The following is a 26,742-nucleotide window of genomic DNA, read 5'->3' as shown; positions in this document are numbered from 1 at the left end:
TTTACTGGTCAAAAGTGATTTTAAAGTGTCTTGATAAGTTCTGTCCAGCTGCTTTCCTGAAAGAAGGTAACAATTTACACCTCACTAGCAGTATATACGAATGAACTGGAACCTTTTTGAAATTTAGCCAAATATAAAGGTAGTGCTTAGTTTTAATTCACATCTTTGATTTTTCTGAATATTAGTGTTGACTCACACAAGCTCTACATGTCATCATATCTACTGCAAATTGTCATTGATTGTAACATGATTCCTAATTTCAAAGATGTTAAAATGTGAAAAAAAGTGTATAGCCTAGAATTGATAAAATGGTATTATGACTTTTTAACATCTTGTCTTCACAATTTGGTAAGCAGCATTTTTCCTCAAGTATTTTTATTTTGTTTGATTAACTGAATTAAAAAGTTTAAAATAAAATTTATGAATTTCAGCTTTGTATTATCTCTTTCTCCTTACTTTAAATCCTTCCCCATCAAGAAATAAGATAACTGATCAATTAACTACTTTTTCCAGATTTATCTGAAATTTATTTTTGGTATTTGGCATCTCACCAAATAGTCATTTTTATTAAAACTATTTTTTTTAAAGTCCATTCTTTGAGGAACATAAGTTAGCATACTCTTCCAAATTAAGAACTATGCAGAGTGGTGTGGGTATAAAATGACATAACCACTTTGGAAATTTATTTGGCAGTCTCCACTAATGCTAAACAGATACTACCCCTGGCCCAACAGTTCTATTCTTGGATGATATATACCCAAGAGAAATAAATGCATATATTCATTTAAAAACTTGTATAAGAATGGATATAGCAGATTTATTCATAATAGCCCCCAAAATGAAAACAACCCAAATGTCTAACACAGAAAAATCTGCAAACAAATTGGGGTACATCCATGCAATGGAATAATACTCAGCAATAAAAAAAAACAAATTATTGCTTTATTACACAGCACAGGTAAATCTGAAAAATGATGTTATGTTGTGAAAAAGAAGCCAGAGGAAAAAATACAAAGTATTTGTATGAAAGTATTTTAAGATTCCATTTATATGAAATTCAATAATAGGCAAAACTAATTTATAATAATAGAAGTCAGAATGGTGATTATGTGGCAGGAGAGCGGGTACTGACTAGAAAGAAACATAGGAGAAATTCCTGGAGTGATGGAAATATTTCATATCTTGATCTGAGTAGAATGTACATAAATATATACATATTTGAGAATTCATTGAACTATGTACTTAAGATTTATGCATCTACTGTATGTATATTATACTTAAGTTTTTTGAAAAGGGGGAAATTTTTTAAGCACCAAAGAGACTATGCTGCAGACTTAAAAAAAAAAAAAATAGTTCCCTTTGTACCATCATAAAAATTATATAAAATTTAAGTTGAAAGTTTTGCTGATGCTGTTTTATGATATTTTTTCTTGATTACTTTGGATTTTCATGGGTTCAACATAGCATGTGGAAACTGCCAAACATTAGATGACATCACTGAATCTAAGGGATTGAAAGAAGGAAGCAGGAAAGGAAATGACAATGTTAGTAAATGATGTCTGATTTGTGTTTTATTTTGTTTGTATTTTTGACAAAGCAAATGCTGCCTTAGGAAAGAAGTCTTGAACTGTGGTAACCTTATAATATATGGCATTCTGACTTCAAGTGTCCTGAGCCCCAGTTACATTAATCAACTGACATATGGGAAGAATGCCAACCAACTCTGCCACCCCAGTCAAACAATATAATTAGACTGGTGTCAGATTCTAAGTGTAGAGTCTCCATCTATCAGAACCCCAAGGAGTCAGGCACACCATAAAACGAGAATCCTGAAATTCCCTCATACCTTGCATTCTCAAAGGATCAATTTCTTCCAAGGAAGCAAAAAAAGAAATTGAGTTTAATAACAAGAGGTTCTTAGACTTTTAGTTTTATTGATTTTTCTATAACGCTGTTTTAAAACAGGATGGAATAAATGGTTGTTTACTGTAATACTGCAACTTTGAAAAGCACTGTACTCTTTACACAACACTTAACATATAATGTCGTATTTGTATTTTACAAATACAGATAGGGCAAGTAAATTATCACTATTTTATTTTGCTAAAAGGAAACCTTGCCTCTGAGAGGTTGGTTAGAGAGTCCAAAGCAAAGCCAGCCGTTTTGATTTCTAAACCAGTGTTCCTTCCACTGTATGAGGTGGCTATTGTTTTCACACCTTAGCCCCACCCTCATCCCTGCCTTGTGAGTCAATGCTCTGGGAGTATGATTTTAGCCAAAAATCTGCCTCAGAAATCCTCATCTCTCTCAAAGCCAAATGTCCAAGAGCCCCAAGGAAACCAAATCAAACATAGCCCAGTTTTAAAGATTTTACTTTCTCTGTAATGATTCAAAGCTTGTTTCTTGGGGACGTGAAAACAGACCAGCCTCTTTCCAGAGGGTCAGAGCTCCTGAGGTGAGCAGCACCTCACTGATTGCATTTTCTTTCTTGTTCCTCCGTTATATGAAACGGCTAGCAGACTAGCTCGACAAAACAAAGTCATTATGTTAAAAACAACAGCCAGGATATGGTTACTACTGGGTCTGTGTTACAGCTCATTTTTTCCTTTTCTTTCTTCTTTTTCCTTTTTTTTTTTTAAATGATGTTTGCATAGCTTAAATAGGGAGAATCAGGGAAAAGCAGTTTCTCATAATTGTTCAAACCATTTCAGAGCAAGTCTAATAGCAGCATTCTTCCCACAATGATGCACTGGGCCAGTTGGACAGAGTTTATGATAGGAAGAAGTATCTGCTTAACTGGCCCAATGAGCATCAAACACCAAAACACTGAATTGTCACCACTGAAAGAACTTTCTATATAGGAAACATGAAAAGATGAGACAGCATAGAGGAAAATAAAGGAATGTCTGGCTCAAGTTCATGATTATTTTCCTACTATTCAATCCATCTGGACTATTTTCAGGATGTTGATTTAGGCCCATCCTACCTGTAAAGAGAAAAACTTTTCATATAATTTAGGATCTTACAGCTTTATTGAATGAGTCACGAGTAGGATACTATCCCATTCAGAAAGCAGAAGGGAGCTCCACTGAGGGGATGGAAAGGAGAAGCGCATATAGGATGAATGCAGAAGCAAGTGAAGAAATTGATTGATTGGCTGACATTAAGTTTCCATTTTGCTTAAGGGGGATCTTACAAAGTGGGGAGCAGGAAGTTAGCTAGAATGAGAATGAGGAAGTTAGCTGGTGTAAACTGATCAACTGTATTTAAATTTGATTTTTGGAGCAAGCCAGGCCTTTACATCATAGGAAATAGAAACTAGCTTAGATTTTTGGTTTTGCTGATGTGGGGCTTAGCGTGGGTGCCCGCATGTTGGGCCTACTAGATTTTATTTATCAATTCCTCCCTTTTAATCTGGCCCTCTGCCAGGCCTAGGGCTGAGATCAAAATTGAAGGCGTTAACACTACTCAGTTACAATGTGCTGGCTCTAGAGGGCACAGGGGACTATCCCAAGGTTGCAGATGTCGAGGGGTTGACTGTTTCTATTCTCTTCATATTTCTGTTCTTCTAGACACCATTTGACGAGACTTTAGTTAAAACTTTAGTTGTTTAGAGCATACCAGGGGAACTACTATGACTACTATGAGTGGTAAAATGCCCAATGTTTGCAAATGCTTGAGTCAAGGGCCCCAGGACCACAACCAACTGAAATCAAGAGACCAAAGTACAGTCCTAAGGAAGAACATACTTGCTTGAGCCATCAAGCTTGTTTCACTACTTCATGTAACTGTGCTTTGACTTCCCTAGAATTATTTATTCAGGTATAGCCAGTGGGATTGATACAGCACACACCACACTACTCCCTGCTCAGTCAGCAAGAGTCAAACAGAACTCTATTATCTAAAACAATTCTAATAAAGAATCTAAAGATTTTTGTTGTGCAGCAATAGCTTTTGCAGTGGACTCAACAATTTCTCCTTCTGTTAAAGATATGTTTCTGATCATATTCCAATTTATATTAACTCCGAGCCAAGGAAATAACAGTCCAACAAAAGAGGCCTATCCGGCGTGAGGGACACTCCCAGGCAACTGACGTTTGGCCTGGAAGTGTAAGTTAAATGAGGGGTCCAGTGTGAAGCTTCAGATTTGCTATGAATTTCAAAGGGAACTTCTATGAGAAGAGGCCAAATCCACATTGTCCTGATGTTCGCCAGCCATCTAGCCATTGAAATGCTTGAGCCTAACTGGTATCATGAATCACCTTAACTTGATCCTTTAAAATATTCAGGTTATTTGTCACTGTGCCAGGCTTAATAACATAAATGCAGTGTTGTTCATGGCAGTCAGGGAATCTAGAGCCTGTCTGCTTGGGAAGAACTCTGATGCTAAGCTGCCAACTTCAGCCTGGAGGGCCTGAGGTGCCCTTAGGGTGGTATCAAAGCTCTGTTTCATAACCTTAGTTATATCTGTAACTGCTGGCTTCAGGTCACGTGTTCTAGGGAAGGTATGATAATGCACACGAAAAGTGAAGCCCATGAAGAGTGGAGCCCTGTATTACGGTAGGGCGAAGGATTGAGGTATTAACCCTCTTTTGTCAGTTTGAGGCCCAGTATACAAGAGATACTAAGTTAGCTTTCTGACTGACATTTAGGGTGGACAATATATGCAAGATCATAGGATCCAGTCCAATTCGCAGGTAGATAATAAAACCATGCAGTTATCTGCAATTTACCTCTTTTGTTGGGCTGCTATTTCCTTGGCTTGGAGCTAATATAAATTGAAATATGATCAGAAACATAACTTTAACAGAAGGAGAAATTGTTAAGTCCACTGCAGAAGCAATTGCTGCACAACAACCTGATAACCCATAGGAATGTGCTATAGTTTTCCATTGAAAAATAATTTCTCTATAGTCACCCCTTTTCTGACCAAAGATAACCTCAAAAATATTATTCTTAATAATAAACTAAGGCTGGCTTTGTTAGATTTGACCTCATTATTTACATAAGTACAGCAAGAATTGCATTTTACCATTTAGCCTTTTTAAAGTTTGCTCTGCTGGTAGTTTTTATTTATAAGGAATCTCTGAATGGACTTTTTTTAAAGTACAGTTTTATTGAGATATATTCACATACCATACAATCATCCACAGTGTACAATCAGTTATTCACAATACCATCATATAGTTGTGCATTCAATTTTTGAACCGTTTCCTTACTCCAAAAAAAAATAAAATAAAATAAAAACAAAAAACATTTCATCACCCCATCCCTTCTGTTAAAGATATGTTTCTGATCATATTTCAAGTTATATTAACTCTGAGCCAAGGAAATAACAGTCCAACAAAAGAGGCCTATTTTTCATTAGTTTGTGTCCCCATTTTTCTACTCATCTGTCCATACACTGGTAAAGGGAGTGTGAGTCACGAGGTTTTCACAAACACACAGTCATAAAATGTAAGCTACATAGTTATGCAGTCGTTTTCAAGAATCAAGGCTACTGGGTTGAAGTTCGGTAGTTTCAGGTATTTCCTTCTAGCTATTCCAATACACTAAACTAAAAAGGGATCTCTGTATGGCACACAAGAATGCCCTCCAGAGAGACCTCTCAACTCCATTTGAAATCTCTCAGCCACTGAAACTTTATTTTGTTTCATTTTGCTTCCCCATGTTGGTTACAAAGATTTTCTCAATCCCACAATGCCAGGTCCAGGCTCATTCTGGGAAGTCATGTCTTACATTGCCAGGGAGATTTACACCCCTGGGAGTCAGGTCCCATGTAGAGGGGAGGGCAGTGTGTTTACCTGCCGAGTTGACTTAGGCCACATCTGAGCAACAAAGAGGTTCTCTGGGGGAAACTCTTAGATACAGTTGTAAGTAGGCTTAGCCTCTCCTTTGCAATAACACACTTCTTAAGGGCAAGCCCCAAGATTGAGATCTCATCCCACTAAATTGTCAGTCTCCATGTTTGTGAGAACATCAGCAATAACCCAGGTGGGGAAGTCCAACATTTCTGCATTTTTCCCCAGTTCCCAGGGGGGCCCTGCAAATGTATTTTTATTCTCTGCCCAAATTACTTTGGGATGTATCAGCATTTCACACTAACCTATACAAACCTACCAGATCTTACTTCGCATTCAAAGTTCCATGTAATTATGGTGTTTGAAGAAACTAACCATACAAATTAAATCATTTAGTGTGCTGCAGAAAATATAGATCATGCACCAAATAAACATCTCTTCCCTTGCTCTCACACAGAAGTTGAAGTTTTAAAACACACTCAATATCATCCTTTACCCTTTGGCCTGATTTGCCTTAGTCCTAACCATATCTGCTTCTTTGATATCTCTGATTGAAGTCTGAACTCTTTTTCAGCTTTTTTAACAGTTCCTACATGATACAAGGTAATACTGACATTCATAGCTGCCGAACTCTAGTTCTGAGTCTCAGGTGTCACACAGATACCCAAAATTCCAGAGACCGAGCAGATCACCCACAAAGAGCTTAGCATCTCAGAATTTAGAGATAACCATTACAACTCAGGAATAGATGTGACTGCTGCAAGAACTTATGATCTAGGGATGATTACAATAAGCTTTCCCCTGATAAGCTGTGCTTTAAGATTCAATTCTCAGAGTTTACACATTAGAGTTAGTCCGTATTAGTGAGGCATTATAATGTTTGCCTTTTTGTTTATGGCATACTTCACTAAAAAGGCTCTCCTCAAGATCCATTCACCTAGTTGCGTGTCTCACGGCTTCTTTCCTTCTTGCAGCTGTTCAATATTCTATTGTATGCATACACCACAGTTCACCATTCTGTTCATCAGTCAATGTGCCCTTAGGCTCCTCCATCCATCGCAAATTGTGAATATTGCCACCATAAACACCAGTGTGCAAATGTCCATTTGTGTCCCTGCTATCAGATCTTCCAAGTATATACCCCATAATGAAGTTGCAAGACCTCATGGCACCCATATGCTTAGCTTCTTGTGGAACCACCACACTGTCCTCCAGATAGGCTACACCATTCTACTTCCCCACCAACAGTAAATAGGTACATCCCTCGCTCCATGTTTTCTCCAGCATTTGTATCCCTCTGTTTATATTTTTCCCTGCAATCTTATAAAGATACATTCACATACAATGCAGTCATCCATAGTATGCAATCAGTTGTTCTCAGAATCATCATATAGTTGTGCATTCATCACACAATCAGCACTTGAACATATTCATTACTTCAAAATAAAATTTTTTAAAGAATAATAAAAAAGAATTAAAAAATTATAATACCATATAATACAATATAATCATAAAGTCAGACAACATCACCACTACCAAGAATCCCATACCCCTCCCTTATATTCCCCTCTGATAAACATTTAGCTTTGGTATGTTGCCTTTGTTACATTGAATGGAAGCATATTACATGAATGGACTTTTAAAAGCCTCTCGAGACTAGGAAGCCAAGTCAAGAGCTAGACACCAGATTTTACCTGCAGTCCAGAATGTAACTTTCTTTATTGACCTGTAAGGCTGGGAACCCTGGATTCAGGTATCAGACTGGTTTTTCCAAGAGGGTTTTGTAAGCATTGGTTCCATAAAGTCAAACTTAGCTCTTAAAAGTATCTGGTCGTGTCTGATTGAATGAGCATCATTCTCAACCTGGCATTCAAGTCAAAGCCTTGGTTATATAATTAGTAGCTCCAGTTATGTCTTGTTAACAAGGAGAACAAGTTCTGACTGAATCTATGCAAATATTTATTTTTCCATAAAAATAAGAAGATTCAAAAAGTTTTCAAATTCTGTAGGGTCCAGGCAAGGAAAAAAAGATGAATATTTTATGAATTATAGATAGTTTGAAGCACCTACCTATAGCTGATTTCAAGTGTTCTCAAGGAAGCATATGAATAAAAATTGTCTGTAGATGACAAAGGACTCAAAATGCCCATGGTTAACTTATCACTCTTTTACAAAAGTAAAAGTTCTGATGAAAGTTCAATACAAAAATAATGTGATTGAAAAGGAAATTTGGTTGTTTCTGTGACATGTAACATTTTTGAAGAATAACTGAAATTATATTGTCTAATATCAGGCAGATCAGTACTTGGACAGCTTATAGGCAGTGGGGACATTGACAAATCTCTAAGAACTTTGTGCTGTTTCTGAAATGTTTATATTAAAAGCATTTTACCCATACAAATTTAACTCATAGAGGGTTAGAAAATTCTGTTTAACTTGATAACACTTCACATGTAACTTGTAATATATCAAATAAATCTATTTTTAGCACCTTTCTTTTTACCAGGGGAAAGAACAAATCCTTTGCCATTTTCCAAGGGCCCTCTGGAAAATCCCAAAGACAGTTTGAGATCAATAAGACGTCACTTATGATTTGATTTGGGGAAGGCAAAATGTCAAAAAAGTTTTCAGGTTTGAACATTTTGTTAAATAGGAAAATGGGTCACTGTGAAACAATATTTGGTTACCTATTTAACCAAAGTGACAATGAAACAGTAAATAGGAGCTAATATGATTAAAAAAAAAAAAAGAATTAGTTCTTTTAAAAGTGAAAAGGCATGTTTTCTAAAACAATAAAGGATGATAAGGTCAGTACATATATTAATAAGGATATTATTCTGAGAAGACATAGAAGCCTTGCCTTTTTTTTACTTAGATGGTTAAGAGAAACCTTTTACAACCTCTTACTAAGAGCTGACCAATAATCCAAGAAAACTGTCATTTTAACAGAAAGAAAACCAAATTCTAGTTTTGCATGAGGATACTATCTGATAAGTAAACTCTTTAAAAATTTTTTAAATCTATCAAATCTTAGCCAACCTGGACCATGACAAATAAAATTCCTTTTCCACAAACCTTTTACAACTTTCTGTATCCATTCAGGTTTTGTCCTACACATTTCTCCTCATTCTCGGAGAGCCAGCTATTTTACTTTAGGACATAGATGTTTTTCCTTAACAAACAAAACACATTTTTTATACTTTACATACCTGCATACCTTAAGTTCCCAAAAAGATCTTTGAAACTGCCTTCAAACATCTATGAAAAACAATTATTCTTAAAATAGTTTAATTTGTTTAAATACAAATTTATGTTTCTCATTATTTGAAAGATCTAGTAGATATAATGCTAGCTTATTTTATCAGTAAACCTGTATAAATTTAGGAAAAATATGCCCAAGTAGAATAAAATTGTAATTGTATTGTGCTTAAGACTGATAATTTAGAAGGCATAGCTGTTCTTATTTAACTAACAATATTTAACTGTTCATGTTTGACAATGGTTTATCTGAATTATGTGAACATGCATTTTTTTTAAACATTTTGTTTTAGTTTTATGAATACTCTTTTCATTGGAAATATTAGAAGTTTGGTTCCCTTAATTTCTAGGACTTTGAGTATTGATTTATATAAGTGCTTATTTATCTTTAAGCCAATATAAATAGAGCTCTTTTAAGGCATTCCATACGTTAATTTGATAATACCATCCAGAAGTAAGAAAATATCATATGTCAAACATATAGACAGACACAAAAATAGAGAGCTATATCTTTAATTTAAAATTTTTCAGCCATGGGTCACACATAAAAACACAGAAACACAGAATTCATAGAAATACAAAACTTACTAGTTTCTATAAGCTATTTTTAGAGTCTTGCCATTTCTTATATACTCTGAGTACTGATTTGAAACAGGCGTTCCATTTGGCCTGATTCTAGAGAACTTTTTCTCTAGTGCACCACTGAGACAAGTAAATTTGTCTAATTGGAACATTCCCTATAATGGCCATTGCAACTCTAGTTTGTCTTTTGTGAGATTTTGCTGTTTGATTAGATAGGCACAGAACATGTGATTGGCTAAGGTGCCGGAGGTAGAGAGTCAAAGTTTTTAGAATTTGAGGATCTCATCTTTGTCATTTCACTTCTTACCTTGTGCACAGGACAAAGAAATCAGCAGAAGCAAAAAATGAAACTGTCGACTGAACCAGAGGCTAGTGACTTGGACTCAAAATTTGAGCCTTCTCGTCAGATTCCCGCTAACCTGAACAAAGTGCTTTTTACCTTGTGCACAGGGCAAAGAAACCAGCAGTAGGAAAAATGAAACTGCAGACTGAATCAAGTTCTAGGGACACAGACTCAGAATTTGAGCCTTCTTGGCAATTACAATTGACTCACTAACCTATGGACTAAAAGCTAGTAAGGTCAGAGTGGAGAGTAGAGCTCAAATTCAAGAGGCACTCACCCACGAGGGAGACAGAGAACTCAACAGCTTCAATGGCACCTTCACCTGTCTTTCTCATTGTCTCCAGAGCCATTAGCAGTCGCGTCTGGGTACCTTGGTGGTTGCCAAAACTGTTAGAGAACTTTTTCATGCAATTTAGTGTCTAAAGCTTTGTTGAGTGATTCATGAATAGAGCAGCATCCCATTCAGAAAATAGAAAGGAGCTTCACTGAAGGGTGGAATAAAGAAGCTCATATAGGACGAATGTGGAAGCAAGTGAGGAAATGTTGTGATTGGCTGACATTACGTTTCCATTTTACTTAAGGGGTGTCTTACAAAGTGGGGAGCAGGTGGTTGCTTAGGAATGAGTAAGTTAACTGTTGTAAGAATGAGGAAGTTAGCTGACTACAACTGATCAGCTCTACTTAAATTTGGTATTCTGGGCTGGCTGTACATTCATAGGAAATAGAAACTATCTTAGGTTTTTAGTTTTGCGATCGGGGGGCTCAGCATGGGTGCCTGCGTGTTGGGCCTACTAGATTTTATTTATCATACCTCTCCAACATTATTTTTGTTCTTACTTTTAAAATAGCCTATACTGCAACCCAAATGAGTTTCTCATACCTATTACCATATTTTCCCTATAACTTTATCATGTATATTCCTTCTCTTTGGGTATATTTCCTTCAATCTCCACACTTCAAATTCCTTCCCATCCTTTAAGCTGAGCTCCAGGCCTCACTACATAATAAAGCTTCCTAATTTCCTCCCAAAGAAACTGGTCCCTTCCCTAACTCTTGTGACTCTATTTGTGACTTGTTATTTGCATAATGTAGTATAACATCATTTAAATTAGTTAATATCACTGTCATTCCCTGAACAGTTGCTAATTAAAAGGGACTTTGCAAATAAGTATTTGATCTTCGTAACAACCTCATAAGGTGTTTTACTAATCAGGATGTACTAGGTTAAACTGCACTAACAAAAGAACCCCAAATCTCTTTGACTTAATACAATGAAGATTCCTCATTGCTTTGTGTCTGTCATAGGCCAGCAAAGGGAGTCAGGCTTATGGAGCAATCGCCATCTCAAACAATGTTCACTGACAGGAGAGCAATTAAATGTCGTGGCCCAAAGTGTAATCTGTCATTTCTGCTCATAATTTATTAGCCAGAATTAGTCACATGGCAATTGCTACCACCAGGAGAGCCCATAATCCTCCCATGGCCTAAAAGCTGGAGAGACAGCGTTTTGGATGAACACTGTTAAGGAACGCTTCAAATAGGTATTACTGTCTTCATTTTATGCATGAGGACACTAAGGCTCAGGGACTTGCAAAGGTTATCCCAGGTCAGTTGGCCAAGACTAAAAATGAAATCTGGTTTACTCCTGTGCCTGAGCTCTTAAACTCTACGCTATATGGACCATACATGTTCCTATCACCCTGTCTACATTAAAAATACCACACCAACAGGGTACATGTCTGATTTATCTTTGTACCCCCAATGCTTTCCATACTGCTTTGCATGACATAGTACTGCATAAACACTATGTTTTGATTAATTTATTATTCTATGTGTATTTTCCTGATTTTTTTCCAGAATTCAGCATCCCTAGTGGTTGGAAGTTTTGGTATCAATTTTGGTGTCTTTTTCACAAAACACAGAAATATCTCCTTTTAGTCACCTGCCATAGCATAATTCACTAGAGTACCACTGTGTCAACAAAACTGTTTTCTCATTAACTGGGATGAAGATTAAGCCTACTGGTTTGCATAATACACCACAGTAGAAAATATAGAGAAATACCCTGATGCATTAAATGTCTGGGTTTATGGTTATTGGATGATTGGTTCAGCATCTGGGTTGGACAAAGATAATATACAGAAAAAAGCAAATGACTTTGGTGGTATTTTTCAAGCCATGGCAGTCAAGATTCTGTCTTGTTTAATACACCTGATTTTAGAGCAGCTAGACAAATGGGATCCTACTTAAGAAAATCAATGACAGCAATTTAGATTTCTCTTGTCCTCTGGGTAGGAATGGAACTCATTCCTCCTGTGAAACATCCATTACACTGTCTGGGCTAAACTGACATTCTGTAAGCTTCGTTACCACCAACCATTTTGGTCATGCTAAGTATTGACTGTGCTTTGATTTTCCCCAAATGAGACTTGTGTAGAAGGAATGGCTCTGCCTTGTAAGGCTGTTTGATGTCTACTAGGTAGTCTCAGCAGAGCAAGGACCCATCAATGCCCATAATATCCTCCTTGGGAACCACAGGCCCCCAGAAGAAGTCCTTGCTTGCAAGGAATATAAACTAAGTTACTATTAATTAAATAATGATTAGAGGAAAATGGACTTTCAGAATCCATTTTTTTCCGCAAACATGCCTGAGAGTGTATTCCACGTACTCTACTAGGCCTTAAAGGTAGATAGGAGCACTTCATCTCCACCCTTCAGGAGGTCCCAAACTAACTGGGAACATAGATGAGTAAACCAAAATCAATATTCAGCCTTTAGGTCCATGCTCATTGTTTATAGCTAGCATCCTTTATGATTGGCTGGTGCCCATTCTGTACCTGTTATTAAAATATTTTGATTTCCCCCATAATTGAACAAATGATTGTCCAAAACAAAAATACCATAATACTCTAGCTTCCTATATGCAAGATATTATCCTAAATGTTTTGTGTCTTCTAATTGTCCTAACACCCCTCTGAAGTGGTATGACTGTTATCCCAGTTCTACAGAGAAAACTGGACCACGGGCAGTTTAAATTACTTGCTAGGGAGTGATCTTCAAATTCCGAAACTGGAGCACACAATCAACTGCTACAACATATGTGGAAGGGTCACAAAAGGGAGAAAAGGAAAAGAAAACGTCAGCTCTCCTTGGCAGAGCTTGGAGAGAGGAACAGGGTATTCAGAGAAGGCATTGCTGACATTGAACTATGACTTGAAATATGAGCCGTGGTTTGCCAAGCAAAGGAAAGGGGAGAAGGGCATTACAGTTATGGCCAGAGTATCAGACAATGTGGGAACATGTCAGAAGATGTGACAAAGGCCAGATTGGGTGGCCTTCTTTGTACAATGTGTTCAGGCATTTTGACTTTGTGCTCTAGGCAGTGGGGAGCCACTTAAGCATTTTCAGCCTGGGGAATGATACAGTCATATTTGTGGTTTAGAAAGCTAAGGCAAGAAGAATAAACCAGACATGACTGAGAAGAGCCTTCTAAAATAGTGGATATTACTTTCAATGCAAATTTGAAAATTCTGTGGAAAGCTGGTATGGCTGTCAACTGAACACTAGGCAGCAGAGAATGGGGGGGAGTGCAGCAAATCATTTAGAGTCTGGAGTTATCCTCCTCACAAATAAATCAATTAGACTAATATCTAAGTACAGGACTGATAAGGCCAATATTTGACAGCTTTTGAGATCTGCAGCCAAGTGACTATAGTTGAGGCAAATCACTTTTCCCTTTGGTTTTGCTTGACCCTCTAACCTCTGTAACTAAGAAACTGCAGACATCTCATGGAATGTTGCCTTCTTGAAGCTGCAGCACAAAAATACATTTGGGAAAGAATGAAAATTGGAATACCTCCAATTATCCCCCTTGTCCAAGAGCTCATGGGTGAGAGATGGGTATAGAGTTTGATAAAGAACACTGTAAGACTGGGCTTGGGTCCTAGCTCTGCCACTTACTAGTTTTTGGGGTAATTTAATTTTCTTTAATGTGTTTCAGCTTTCTCCTCTATAAAAGGGGAACAATCATGACATCCTCATAAGGCTGTTATGAATTTATAATGTATTAACATGCCTGGCACATAGTAAGCATACAAAAATGGGTAGATATCATTAGTAGTGTTTCTTAGTTGAACCTCACTCTTACTTCATTGGCAACTTTCCAAATTAGATTCAGAGACTGAAGAAACATTTCTGGTACCTGTAAAATCACTGGAGATCTTTTTGAAATGGTTGCTGTTGCCTGGGAATATGGTATTCTTAGGTACCTGAGTGACTCACATTCTTTAATAATCTTTTCACCAAGAGGAATAAAGCAGCTTACATTGGTGCCAAAGGGGAAAACCACAGGATCCTAATCTCAGTTGCAAGGTGATAGGGTTTAACAAAACGTACAAGAGTGAAGGTGTTGGAAAGGCCAGACCAACTGCCTTCCTCCTACAGGTAGAGAAAACAATGTTCCTTAATTGGGGAGGAAGTCACACACTTAGATGAAACAAGAGATAGCAAGCATGAGTAGGTGTGGAAGAGTTTAGCTTGTTTTGCCATTACTCTTAAAAAGTATCAGAACTTATTTTCTAGTTCACGATCATCTCAGCATCAGTATGCAGTTGTTGGCATCCTATTTTGTTAGGTGTTTGAAGAACTTTTATGGAACGTTTGCTAACTTTTGGTGAATGCAAAAGAATAGTTTCGGTCAACACTTTGTTGTATTTCCAATTTGTCAAGATTGTTAAGAGAGAGAATATCTGGTCCCATTGTTCTTGGTATTTACTCCTCACACAGTGTTTGTTAAACATGGGAGAGTGTTCTATGGAGATTTGTACATATAAAATGAGTTGAGATTAACTTTTCCTTAGAAATGTGTACTAAACTGTTTGTGCATTTCACTAAACTTCAGATTCCCTGTTCCTTTGCTTATTTATTTAGTTTAGTGACTTATTTTTCTTTCCATTTCAGAGGGAAAAAAATTGTTTTGCAATTCCAATGATGGGATATAGTTTTTAATGGTCAACACAAGAAAAATGGTGCTAGAAATAAATGAATGTTAGTTAATAAGTATGATCATCCAGAGTGTCATTTCAGCACCTTTTTTTCTTTTGCCCTTAGTTCTCCCTTTGATTTTTTTTCAAATTTGTAGTTACTTGCTTGACACATTCAAAAGGTTACACTAAAGAGTAGAAATCATGGTAATAATATAATACCCAAAAACAAAATAATACAGTAGTATTCATAAGATTAATAATAGCTTACAATTAAGGGGTGTCAGGACTTAATGTTTTAAGCCTTGTGTGCATTATTTATTCTCTCTCTCCCATACTTGGGCACACACTCTTTCACTCACAAACCCCATATACAAACACCATATCTATAAGATAAAATCTCAAAGATAAGGAAATGGAGTCTTAGAGAACTAAGGTAACTTGCCCAAGATCAAACAATCAGAAAATGATGGATCCTGTATTGTGGTCTGCTAACAGCACTAAACATGGATGTTAATAGGGAAGCAGCAGAGGATTGTGGCACTGCCTTGGCTTTGGGGGCAGGGACCTTGTCTTACTCATCTTTGTACCCAGCTCCTAGCACAGAACAGAATGGAACAAGGGGATGACGTAACTAGAACTTTATTTTAGGAAGATAAATCTGGCAACAATGAGTGGGATCAAAAGAACAGGAAAAGACTGGAGACATGGAAAGCAGTTTAGCTGTTATTGCAATAATACAGAGAAAAATATAATGGGATTGTGAATGAGGGAGGAGGATTGAGAAAAGAAAAGAAGCAATGAATGTGAAAAAGATTTAGGAAGAGAAAGTGAATGGGACTTGATGACCATATGCAGGCAGTGTGGAGAATGATGGGAAGGGACAGAGTAGAGAGACCAAGTTTTGTCTCTGCAAATCGGCCTGTCGTCATCTTCCAAATAGTCAAAATCTCCTCCCCACTTAAACTAAAGCAAAGCTTAAAATCCTCACACTTTCATAATCAATAACTTATTTTCAATTAGAAATAATAAAACTAACATATATCAAGTGCTTTCTATGTGCCAGTTCCTTTGATAAATATCCATTCATGCAGCAAATGATTCTTGAGCATCAGCCATGTGCCAGGAACTATTCTAGATGTTGGGGATAGAACAGTGGGCCAGAAAAACAAGGATCTTGCTCTCATAGAGCTTATACTCTAGAGGGAGGATGTGTCAGTCAGGGTTCTCCAGAGAAACAGAACCAGTAGGATAGGTAAGTATAAATATAAAGAGATTTATTTCAGGAAATTGGCTTACACAATTGTGGGGCTGACAAATCCGAAATCCATAGGGAAGACCAGCAGGCTGGAAACTTGAGCAGGACTTGTCTTGAGGCAGAATTTCTTCAGGGAAACCTCCGTTTTGCTATTAAGGCCTTCAGCTGATTGATGATGCCCAACCACATTACCAAGGGTGACCTCCTTTACTTAAAGTAACTGAATGTAGGTGCTAACTGCCCTCCAAAATGCCCTCACAGTAACACCTACATTAGTTTGACTGAATAACTGGGAACCATAGCCTAGCCAAGTAGACATAAAACTAACCATCTCAGAGGAGATATAAGAATAACCAGTGCATATGGAGAATTTAGAGTGCAGGGAATAGTGACCAGCTTCTGTGGAATAGAGACTTCAGGAAGGATATACTCCATCTTACAGATGAGGCAACTGAAACCTGAGGATAGTATGTGACTTTTTAAGCTAAAACAGCTCATGATTGGTCCTGCTGTGATTCTGTCGCCAGCCTGTGTGCAGAAAACACCGTGAAGGCCTGCTTTCCAGGAACAAAGGAACCAAAATATGTGACTTTTATCCCAAGAGAACTTCACTTGGTGAGCAGGTTCAGATCAGGGACTTGTTTCCTGAGTGTAAAAATTGAACATAAGGAGGTCGATGTTACTTTTTGGTAGGGGGAGGCAGTGGTCTCATTCAGCTTCAGTGCCAGACGCCCCCTTCTCCTTATAGCCACTCCCTCCCCCTGCTGCGTGGGCCCTGGCCTTCTCAGCTCAAGGCTTTTGCACAAGCCGTTCATTCTGCCCAAAACACCCTTCTTTTCCTTCTCTCCTTCAAGTGGATAATATCTACTCAGCTCTCCAGCCTCAGCTTTGTCACTTCATCAGGGAAACCTTACATGATTACCCACTTAGAAACCCTCCAAACTCCCTGTACTTCTACTACTGTTGTCATTAAGTTGTTTATTTAAATATTATTTTGTTGATGTCTGCCTCTCCCACTGTACTCCGTAAGGAAAGGAACCAAGTCACTATCGTGGTTTACTGCAGATGCCGAGTGCTGATTATAATTCCTGGTATATACATGTTGAATGAATGCATATTCAAAGGGTGAATGAATGAGTGAGATACATACCTTCCAAGCAGTAAATCTGCAGGACATCCTAAACAATGATCTGGAAAGATAATGACACCTCCTGATTGCTACTCTCCTTTTTCTAATCCTAAATCTGATCATATTCCGTAAACAGCTAATCCCATCCTTGGCATATGGGTTCTTCATAATTTCAATTTAAAATGTGGCATTTCCTGAATTCATCTCTAATTGGGGGGTTGTTTTTAAGCATTTGAGCCCAAAGCCTTCTAACACAAAGGAAATGAAGTTTTGAGAACTGTTAGAACAAAAGACAAAAAAAATAAGTGTTCAAAGAATAAGTGCACCACTGGGGAGAGGGAGGGGGAGAGAAGGAGGGAAGGAGAGACATGAGTGAAAGAGTGGAATGCCCTATGAAGCCCTCATACTTAAGAAAGACAATTCTCTCTCTTCTTGCCCCAGGCAGGAAATTCTGACTGCTTCTACTTCTTCCAGGGCCTTGTGAGTGAGAAGAAAAGCTTCTGACTTGAAGAGCCCCTGATATCTCTGAGTGGGCTCTTGGGAGTCAAGTTTACAGAAAATTCAGTTCTGAGGCCCTTCTTCACCTATTAAATATTCCCCCTCATCCTTACAGTCAGATGAAGGCTCATGATGATAGTGCATCAATTGTACAGACAGTAAGGGTTGCTCCAGGTGTGCTGCCTTCGATAGGAAATGTGCAGTCCAACTTCTGATTTGACAATATGTCATTTGTGTTGTTCATCCTACCAGAAGCTCTTCTGACCTTTTGTGTCACATCACAAATGTTAATGGACATCAGCCTTTACTTTGCAGTTGCCTTCTGACCATAGGAAAAGAAATTTGGGATTTATTTAAAAGTAGCATCTATCAAGACGTCCACCAGTGTCTCTGCAGGTTTCTCACTCACATTCTTTCCATTAAACATTCTTCCTACTGAAAACCATTCATGCAGCAAAACAATCTCTCAGTCTGTACATTCTCTACGTTTTCTGACACCTGGAAGACTTAGTAACAAATTGGATATGACACTCCTGGGATCCAGACAAATTTTGACTCTCTCGCCCCAGGGTATAAGAGAAAACACATTGACCCAGGACTTAGGAGGGCGAGGTCCGAGTCTTGGTTCTGATTGGACAGGTCACTGGGCTTGTAGTGGACTAGGTGATCTCTGCAGTTTCCGCCACGCTAAGATGTATGGTTCTCATTGCAGGCATCTTTTCCACAAGTCCTGTGTTGACCCCTGGCTTCTAGACCATCGCACCTGTCCCATGTGCAAGATGAACATTCTTAAAGCCCTAGGGATCCCGGTAAGCACAGCACAGCCTACAGCATCATCATGTCTGTCTCTCCACATTACCCCCAACACAGGGAGAAAACATCACACCTGGATTTTCTGCGTCCTCTCGATCACACAGCAGTGGCGGTCATCTGATGAGGTCCCAAGAGAACTCCCATGTATGAAAACATTTCTCCTCTCCCTTTTATCTCAATCTGAGAACATCACTACCTTGTCACCGTGTCTGTTTTGTTTGTGAGAAAGGATGCTGCTTATGCAGCTCATAGGCTTCTCTTCTGGAAGGCTGGGTGTGAGTGAAGGTAGAACACGAAGAGGCACGCAGGCCAGTTGCACATTGATTACCTCTTGTGCCATTGCCCCCTGTTCAGTCATCAAGGCGATCTTCATGCTACACTCCTGATATAGCCCATGATAGCCAAGCTTTCAAAGGAAGCAGCTCTTCCCAAGAAGATGAGGGAGGACAGCTGCTGGGAATCTGGCTCAGAACCTCTGCTTGCCTGTTAAACTCAGAGCTCTGTAGAAACCTTGAGTGAACTGGAAACCAGAGCCAGAGCCACTCCATTCTAATGGAGCATCAAGCTGGTTCCCTCAGTTACATGTTTTATAAAACTTAGTCTCCTTTCCAGTGCAGAGAGCATCTGCCAGCTGGCTTGACACTCCAGAGCAAGACTTTCCCAGGACCAGATCAAGTGAAGCCCTAAACTAGTGGTTGGTGAGACACCAGCTGCTGTGTGTTATCCTCCCTAAGCAGATGAGGGCAGAAAGCAAGCCAGGCCACCAAATCCAAGGACAGCACAAGAGAAATGTGAGCAAAACAAAAGGCACTGTCTAAAAGAAACTAGACTAATAGAATACAAATACCAATCTTCCCCACTTCCTCCCCCCACTATGCAGCAACCTCCCTATTGTCACTCCTCATTATTAATGACAGATAATAAAGAGAATATTAACAGTCCCAAGATGTTACTGAAGAATCAGACTAGATATCAAAGGTTTTCTTTAAGGTCAATGTGCTAATTATCTTAGGAATCTCAGAGTGTCTCTGATGGAGAGGGTACACCTGAAACATTGTGAGGACATGCATTGACTGAATTTTCGACCCTTGTACCAGCTGTCCTCGTGTCAGCTGCCTGCTGATTTGCATGACTGACCCACCAAACTCAAATCAACTTGAGCTAGATTTTGAAAGGCAACGTGCTGAATTTTCAGACCAGAGTTGTGAATGTATAATGCATTAAAGGTGAAAATCAATTACACTGAACATAAAATAGTACTAAAAACCCATCTCTACCAGTTACTGGTGACTTACAAAAGTTTATTCAGGTTTTTCCGCTTTTCACATTTCCAGCTATAACTGGAACTTACAAGGGAAAGGGAAATGTATGTGTGTGTGTGTGTGTGTGTGTTTGTGTGCCTGTGTGTGTGTTTGGGCTCTAAAATCTTTGGAATGCTCACATTTAAGAAAAATATTCACATCATTTGACCTAGTTTCTATTGCTCAGTATATTTTCAAAGTTCCTGGCTCAATTCCAGTACTCCTCACTCAGGACAATGAAACCAAACAACTGCCTGGTAGTTTAAATAGCATTTGACTCCACTTTTCCCATTGAGGTATAACTTTTCTAGATGCTGTTTGTAATGATGAGAGAATAGAGCTATTAATTGTTTTTATAATAGAATCATTGGGTGACCTTTGAGCTTGTTTCCCAAACTAATAACATTTTAACTTGTAGCAGCTTAGGATTCTGGCCATGGTTTCATGTCTATCAAGTCTTGATGGGATTTACTTAGCACACTTGACTGCCAGAATAATAACCATGGGTAGCATCTTTTGGATTTTGCCAAGGAATTTTAAAGGCCAGCCGAACAGGAACATGACACCCATCCAAGCATGCCCCACAGAACAGAACATCCTCCATGAAGAATAAGGCACATGTAATGTGCTACTGCTCACAAAGCACTGAGGCATATGGCTTACCCTCCTTGCCTTCTCAAGCCTTTTCTAGTTTTGCCCCACAGGATGATACTGAAGTCTGGATCTGGGAGGAATTTTGGATGTTGTTTGACTCCATCTTCCTGCCATTGGGTAGCACCATATCTAAATTATGACAAAGAGATGGCGTTGTGTTCTTAAAATTTGCAGTCTCATTGGACAAACTTACATCCATCTCAGTTAGCTGAAACCCTTTATATGCTCTTTGAAGAAACTCTCTTATGTAGAGTTCCTTACACTCCATATCTTCTTATTTAAGGAAAATTGAAAAGAGCTTGTCATTCTCTCTGATATTTGATTCCTGCTGGTCCTTCATCTCTGAATCCCTTATGTATGTATGCTAAGTGCTCAATAAATATGTGGCATTGTAGCCCTTCAGGTTCTTGAAGGCTGCCAGGCATAGAATCATATTTATAAAATTCACTCTGAACCTCCTTTGAATGTGTCCACTTACAAACAACTTGGTTGTGATACTGATCCACTAAATTGTTCAATACAGGTGGTAAATTTTGTTTTTTGATTTTTGTTTTCATTTTTTACTGAGTATCCTGACATCTGCCTGTGCTACTAAATATAAGTTGAAAGCCAAGAGCTGGGTACATTTTCATTTTGTAAGTGGATTCTCTAAAATGAGCTGGAGAATGAGAGCACAGATCTTGGATCATGAAATTGCCATTACAGGGGGTATCTTTTTCCATTATATTTTGCCAAGAGAAAGAAAATACTGAACTGAAAGGGGGAAAATAAGTCGTTTATTGTCAGAAGTGCTTTTATCCTTTTATCTACCTTCCAGTGCTTCATCCTATTTTCTTTCTAGCCAGTCAGGTCTCCGTATTTCTAGGACAACAATGCAGTGCCAGTGAATGCTTCTATAAAGTACTATATAACCTGGGTTCTTCACATCCCTGCAAACACCTTCTTCTTCACTGTTACCATGACAGGAACAGGATGATGACTATTGGGTAGGAAATCCTGTGTAGCCGGTGTATTCACAAGTCCTTAACTATTTAGCTGTTGATTTATTTGAGGGAGTTTCCCTCACTAACCTAAATTGGAATACCTATAAAGTGATCACTGCAGATAATATTTGACTTGTTTTTCTAAACTTTATGATTGTGACTTCTCTTGGAGTTATATAAATTAGGTTTCTTTTCAAAATATTGTTCTATTTGACGGACTTTGTAGAGTGGATATAAACTGTGAGCTTCTGTAAAGTTGGTCTATTAAATATTGTATCTAAGCCAGATAATTCACTTCTGATGCCGTCAACAGTCTCACTGAGCTAATTCTGTCTCCCCTTCTCCTTTGTTAAAGGTACAGTACTGTTCTCACTAGTGCACAAACCAAGAACAAAGAAACACCTTACATCCAAAATAAGGAACAATGTTGCCAATCAAGATAAACATTTTGAAAAATGTGGCAGTTGTTACTGCATATGTGCATTGCATTCAAGTGCTTATGGCTGAAAGAATAACTAGCATGATGTTCTCACTGTGAATCTTTACCTCACCTATAACCCACCCACCCCCACCCCAGAGAGCTGATTTTGCTTATAAGCATCTTTACATAACATACCTTAACTTTGACAGAATTCTAAAGGTTTCTAAGTATTTTCTCAAACTCTCCCTTAATTGATCTAAGGCAGATTCTAATATTCTCAAGTTTTCAGAGCAGAAAATTGTGACTCAGATAAAATTTTCAAATCAACATTTACTAAGCACCTAATAATGGTTGGGGGCTAGGTGGGGGCTTCACTTTGGAAAGCTTGTGGACTAGCGAAATGAGGCAGACACATTAACAAACAGCCAGAGCCCAGTGCCATCTAGAATGCTTCAGGGCAGAAGTGATTCCCTGGAAAGGGAACACTGTTTAGAACAAGTGCCATTTGAGCTGGGAATCGAAGGGTGACTGGGAGTTCACCAGGAGTCCGTCTGAGGATTTGGGGTGGCAGAGGGGGGTGATTAAGGTAAAAGTCATCCTGGGCTGAAGCGCAGCTAAGCAAAAGCATTGAGCTGGGGGAGTGCATGGTCTGTGCTGTGCTTCCCAGGCTGGAGGTGAAGCCAGAAGGGAAGGCTGCACCCTGGCTGTATGGCATGTTTGCCGTGCTAAGGAGCTTGATATTTGTTCCTTAGAAGAGACTATTCATGCCTATGTTTTTTAAAAAAGAGTGCTCTAGTGAGAGAGCAGAGAAGGTAAAAACCCAAGGCAGAGAATGGAGGAAGACATAGAGACTGGAAGAGGGGAGAGAAATGTTCGTAAGCATCCACACTCAGGTCCAAGATCACAATCAGTACCTTCAGTAAACGTGGTAACTGGTTATACAGTGAATTAATTGACTTTTGGTAAAGAGGTTTCAATGAATCGGCCCAGTTCCAATGGAGATAGAGAAGACAAAAAGAGGAAAAAATACAGAGAAGAAAGGAATGAACTGTTGTTGAGAGTCGCTGACTTTGAGGATTTTGTGGGATGAGGGAGATTTCCAGTTGACTGTTGGAAATACAGGTGTGGAGCTTAGGAGACTGGTGTTACACAGCTTGAAAGTGGAAAATTAGGACAAGAGCCCAGAGCTTTGGATGTCTTGCCTTGAGTTCACAAGGGATCCACGAGTTGTACATTTCCTCTTTTAATGAACTCTGAGTGCAACATAGTCATTGTATTGTTAATTCCATCAATGTCAACCCAGAATTCTCCTCACCTAAGCCTGCCCATCCTGATCTGCATACATTAGGAGTGTAAAACCATGGAATTAGCATCCCTCAAGGCAAAGTTGAAGTTCAGACCAGAGCAAAATATAAATTAATTAATAGCTCTTCTCAATATTCCTCAAAAACATATCTTTCCACCACCAACTTTTTAAAATAATTTTTATGGGTTTGTATAGAGGCAAAAGAACTGAAATTTAAAAGCTGTTATAATGAAAAAGATACAAATATATTCAATACCACTTCAAACAACAGAACTAAGACCACAGAGTGAAAATGCAGAGTAAGATTTTGCCCAAAAAAAGTGGTCTAACAGAGTTGGCCACCATAGTCTGCCTCGCAAAGAGTTTCTCATTTCTATGTTGTTTGACTGGAGCTAGTGATATTGGGGGAAAAAAGAGTTCTGCAAAGAGTGGGTGATTGAAAAAGACGGCTTCATCCTAGTTTAATGATTCTAAGATTTTGATGTAAAGGGTTTGACTAATGTATAATCAATTGCATGCAAAGTAAAATAGTGATATCTTTCTACAATTAGTCTTTTTGACTTGTGTGTTTTTTAAAAAAAAAAAGTAAACATTGTGCTTTTGCATGTGTTTGTGTGTATTTACGTATCTCTAAAGAATAATTTATGAGTCAGATTCTATCCTCTCCCCCCGCCCGTGTTGTTAGAATATTTGTAAACAATGCATGGGTCTTTGGGGATAATTATCAGCCTGCCAGCTACTTCCTATATGGGAAGTAAACACTATATATAAGGAAGTGCTATCATTATAAATAAACACCGTGTTACCCCCTAAATAATTAGTGTAAGTGTAGATAGACATTGCTACTCCTGGAATCAAACCTTTGGAAAGGAAATTTTGGAAGATGTTTTATGTTAAATTTATAGAAACTGCATGTGGGATATTTTTTAAGTGGTTCAGGAGGAAAACAGTAAAGAGCTTAATTTTCCATTGAGACAAACAAAATGTTTAGGCTCTAGACATTTTGATTGCATTCACTGAGACTGAATTCTTTTTCACTTCCACCAGCCCAATGCTGACTGCATGGACGACTTACCCACCGACTACGAGGGCTCTCTGGGAGGTCCACCCACCAACCAGATCACAGGCGCGAGCGACACAACCGTAAATGAAAGTTCTATCACATTGGATCCTGCAGTCCGGACCGTGGGAGCCTTGCAGGTTGTCCAGGATACAGATCCCACTCTCCAGGAGGGAGAAGTCATCTTTACTACTAACAGTAAGTTCCTGCTGTGCTTACGTGTCATGTTCAAAGGGCTGTTGCCTTGTGCAAATTGGGAAAGAGACAACTTTCCTCAAGAAAAAATAAAATTAAATCAAGTGAGCATTTTGCCAGGCTTGACGATGATACCTGTCAGGTCTTTAAATGTCCAGCTCTTTCCAGAGCCAGCAGGGCAGATAATAGACTTGGCTCTTTGTGCCCTCCCTCTTGCCTGCTCACACACTGACATCAGGGCAGACACCCCACAGCACTGACTACCCTTCCTGCCACCTTTCCTCGACCCATGGCAGGTAGGGTGGTGGATCTGGCTCTGAAAGTGGAGGGCAGGTGGGAAAAGCAGCCACAGGGGATGCTCAGTTTGAAGGTCAGTACACAACCCCACCCACTGTGCACTTGAGCCTTCCTGGGTGTGCGTGGCTGGATGAGCTGGTCTGGATGGATGGTGTGCGAGAGGGTACACTCCTGTGTCTCTGCAGCACACAGATATATAAATGGCACCTCTTTAGATGGGTGATTTTGAGTTCAACATGAACCCCTGTACACAGTTGGTCCTGCCTGTTAAAATATCCTTTGGATATTCTTTACCCCACCTCCTGCACAGATGGTAACTAATTACTGTTCTGTTTGAAGGTAGTTATAAAAATATTTAAACATTGGTATTAGCTTCAAGATTGAAGCTTAACTCTAAAGTACCTCCTATTTAGTCTAATATAGTAGAGATAAAATTGTCAGGAGTTCTAAGAACATCAGCATGCAAATTAACTGAGGTTTAAAGTTGAAAGAGTGGGTGGTTATTGTGATTTTTAAATAAAGTGTAATTTTTCCCCTTGTTAGAAGTAACCTATTTGGTACAGAAAAATTGGAAATATAGAAAAGCAGATTGAGGAAAATCACTCACAGTCTCTCTAACCAGCTATAACCACTATTATAGTATTTTTAAGTTTCTTTTTAAGTCTGGCCTTCTTTTTACATATTTGTGATTTTTATAAAATCATACATGATGAAATTTAAAAATATACATTTTTCTGGTAAAGAAATAGTCCACATTGTTGAAATATTGAAAGACCAAGAAAAGGATAAAAAAGAACAAAAATCACTCAGTGCTCCACTATCTGGAAATAATCACTGTTAACACTTTCATGTATTTCTTTATAATCGTCTATTAAAGAGTGAGACCATACTGTGGCTGCTGAGTATTGTAATTTTCACAGCATCTAGACAGAAGGTGACTTGAAGAGGAACTTGTGAAAAATATCAACCCATGCAAAGGTTATTAGTTTTTGGTGGATAAGAGTTTTAACATTGAAAACTTGACCTTTAAAGGTGTAAGAACCTTAATATTGAAATATCGGCCATTATACCTTTCAGGGCCCTTAAAGATAGATTTTGATCCCCTTGTTTTGAAGGTCTAGAGTGGTGCTGTCCAACATTAATATAATGTAAATCATATATAATTCAAAATTTTCTAGGTGCTACACAAAAAAAAAAAAGAAAAAGAAAAGAAAAAAGGAGGAAGTTCATTTTAATAATATATTTTATTTAACCCAATATATCCAAAATATTATTTCAGCATGAAATCAATATTAGAAAATTATTAATAAGACAATTTACATTCCATTTTTAGACTAAATCTTCAAAATCTTGTATGTATTTTATACTTACAGCACATCTCAATTTGGACTAGCCACATTTCAAAGGCTCAATATCCACATGTGGTTAGTAGCTACTGTACCGGACAGTGCAGATCTAGAATCTCAGTATTTTGGGGACAGAAAAACCTGAAAGGTCTTCTAATTTTTACCATAAGAAAACTGTAGCCCAGAGAAGTAAGTAGCTGATCTAAGTCAAACAATAAATTCTGTTTCCAGAGTACCAGATTTTTCCAATTTTTCCCATTTATTGGGCTTCTTTGATTACCTTGAGGTATATCACCATTAATGGCCCAAGTTAAGCATATTGGAAGGCATGAGAAAATCTGTCTAGCAGCTCAAAAACATTTAAGGCATGAACTTTTCTTGAGCCCATAAGAAGAACTAGATAAAAAAAAAACAGGTCATTATCCTTGGAATAGAACAGTTATTTCATTTTCAAGAGAAAATGTGTCATCCATTAATATCTTATTTTGAAAGTGGCTACATACCTCAAAGGTCTC

General features: G+C 38.3%; 1 protein-coding gene across 2 annotated transcripts in view; it reads left to right on the top strand.

Annotated features, from left to right (window-relative positions):
• Window positions 1–26,742, top strand: part of RNF150 (ring finger protein 150) — a 274,681-nt gene that overhangs the window by 193,083 nt on the left and 54,856 nt on the right. For both annotated transcript variants that reach the window (XM_037830712.1, XM_037830713.1), the window contains exons 5-6: window positions 18,564–18,660; window positions 24,377–24,587. In XM_037830712.1, the coding sequence (XP_037686640.1) occupies window positions 18,564–18,660; window positions 24,377–24,587 (308 nt within the window). The remainder of the gene's footprint in view (window positions 1–18,563; window positions 18,661–24,376; window positions 24,588–26,742) is intronic.

The sequence above is a fragment of the Choloepus didactylus genome, chromosome 3 (genome assembly GCF_015220235.1).
Source record: "Choloepus didactylus isolate mChoDid1 chromosome 3, mChoDid1.pri, whole genome shotgun sequence".
NCBI classification, from domain to species: Eukaryota; Metazoa; Chordata; class Mammalia; order Pilosa; family Megalonychidae; genus Choloepus; species Choloepus didactylus.
This window is presented reverse-complemented; position numbering and strand designations above follow the sequence as displayed.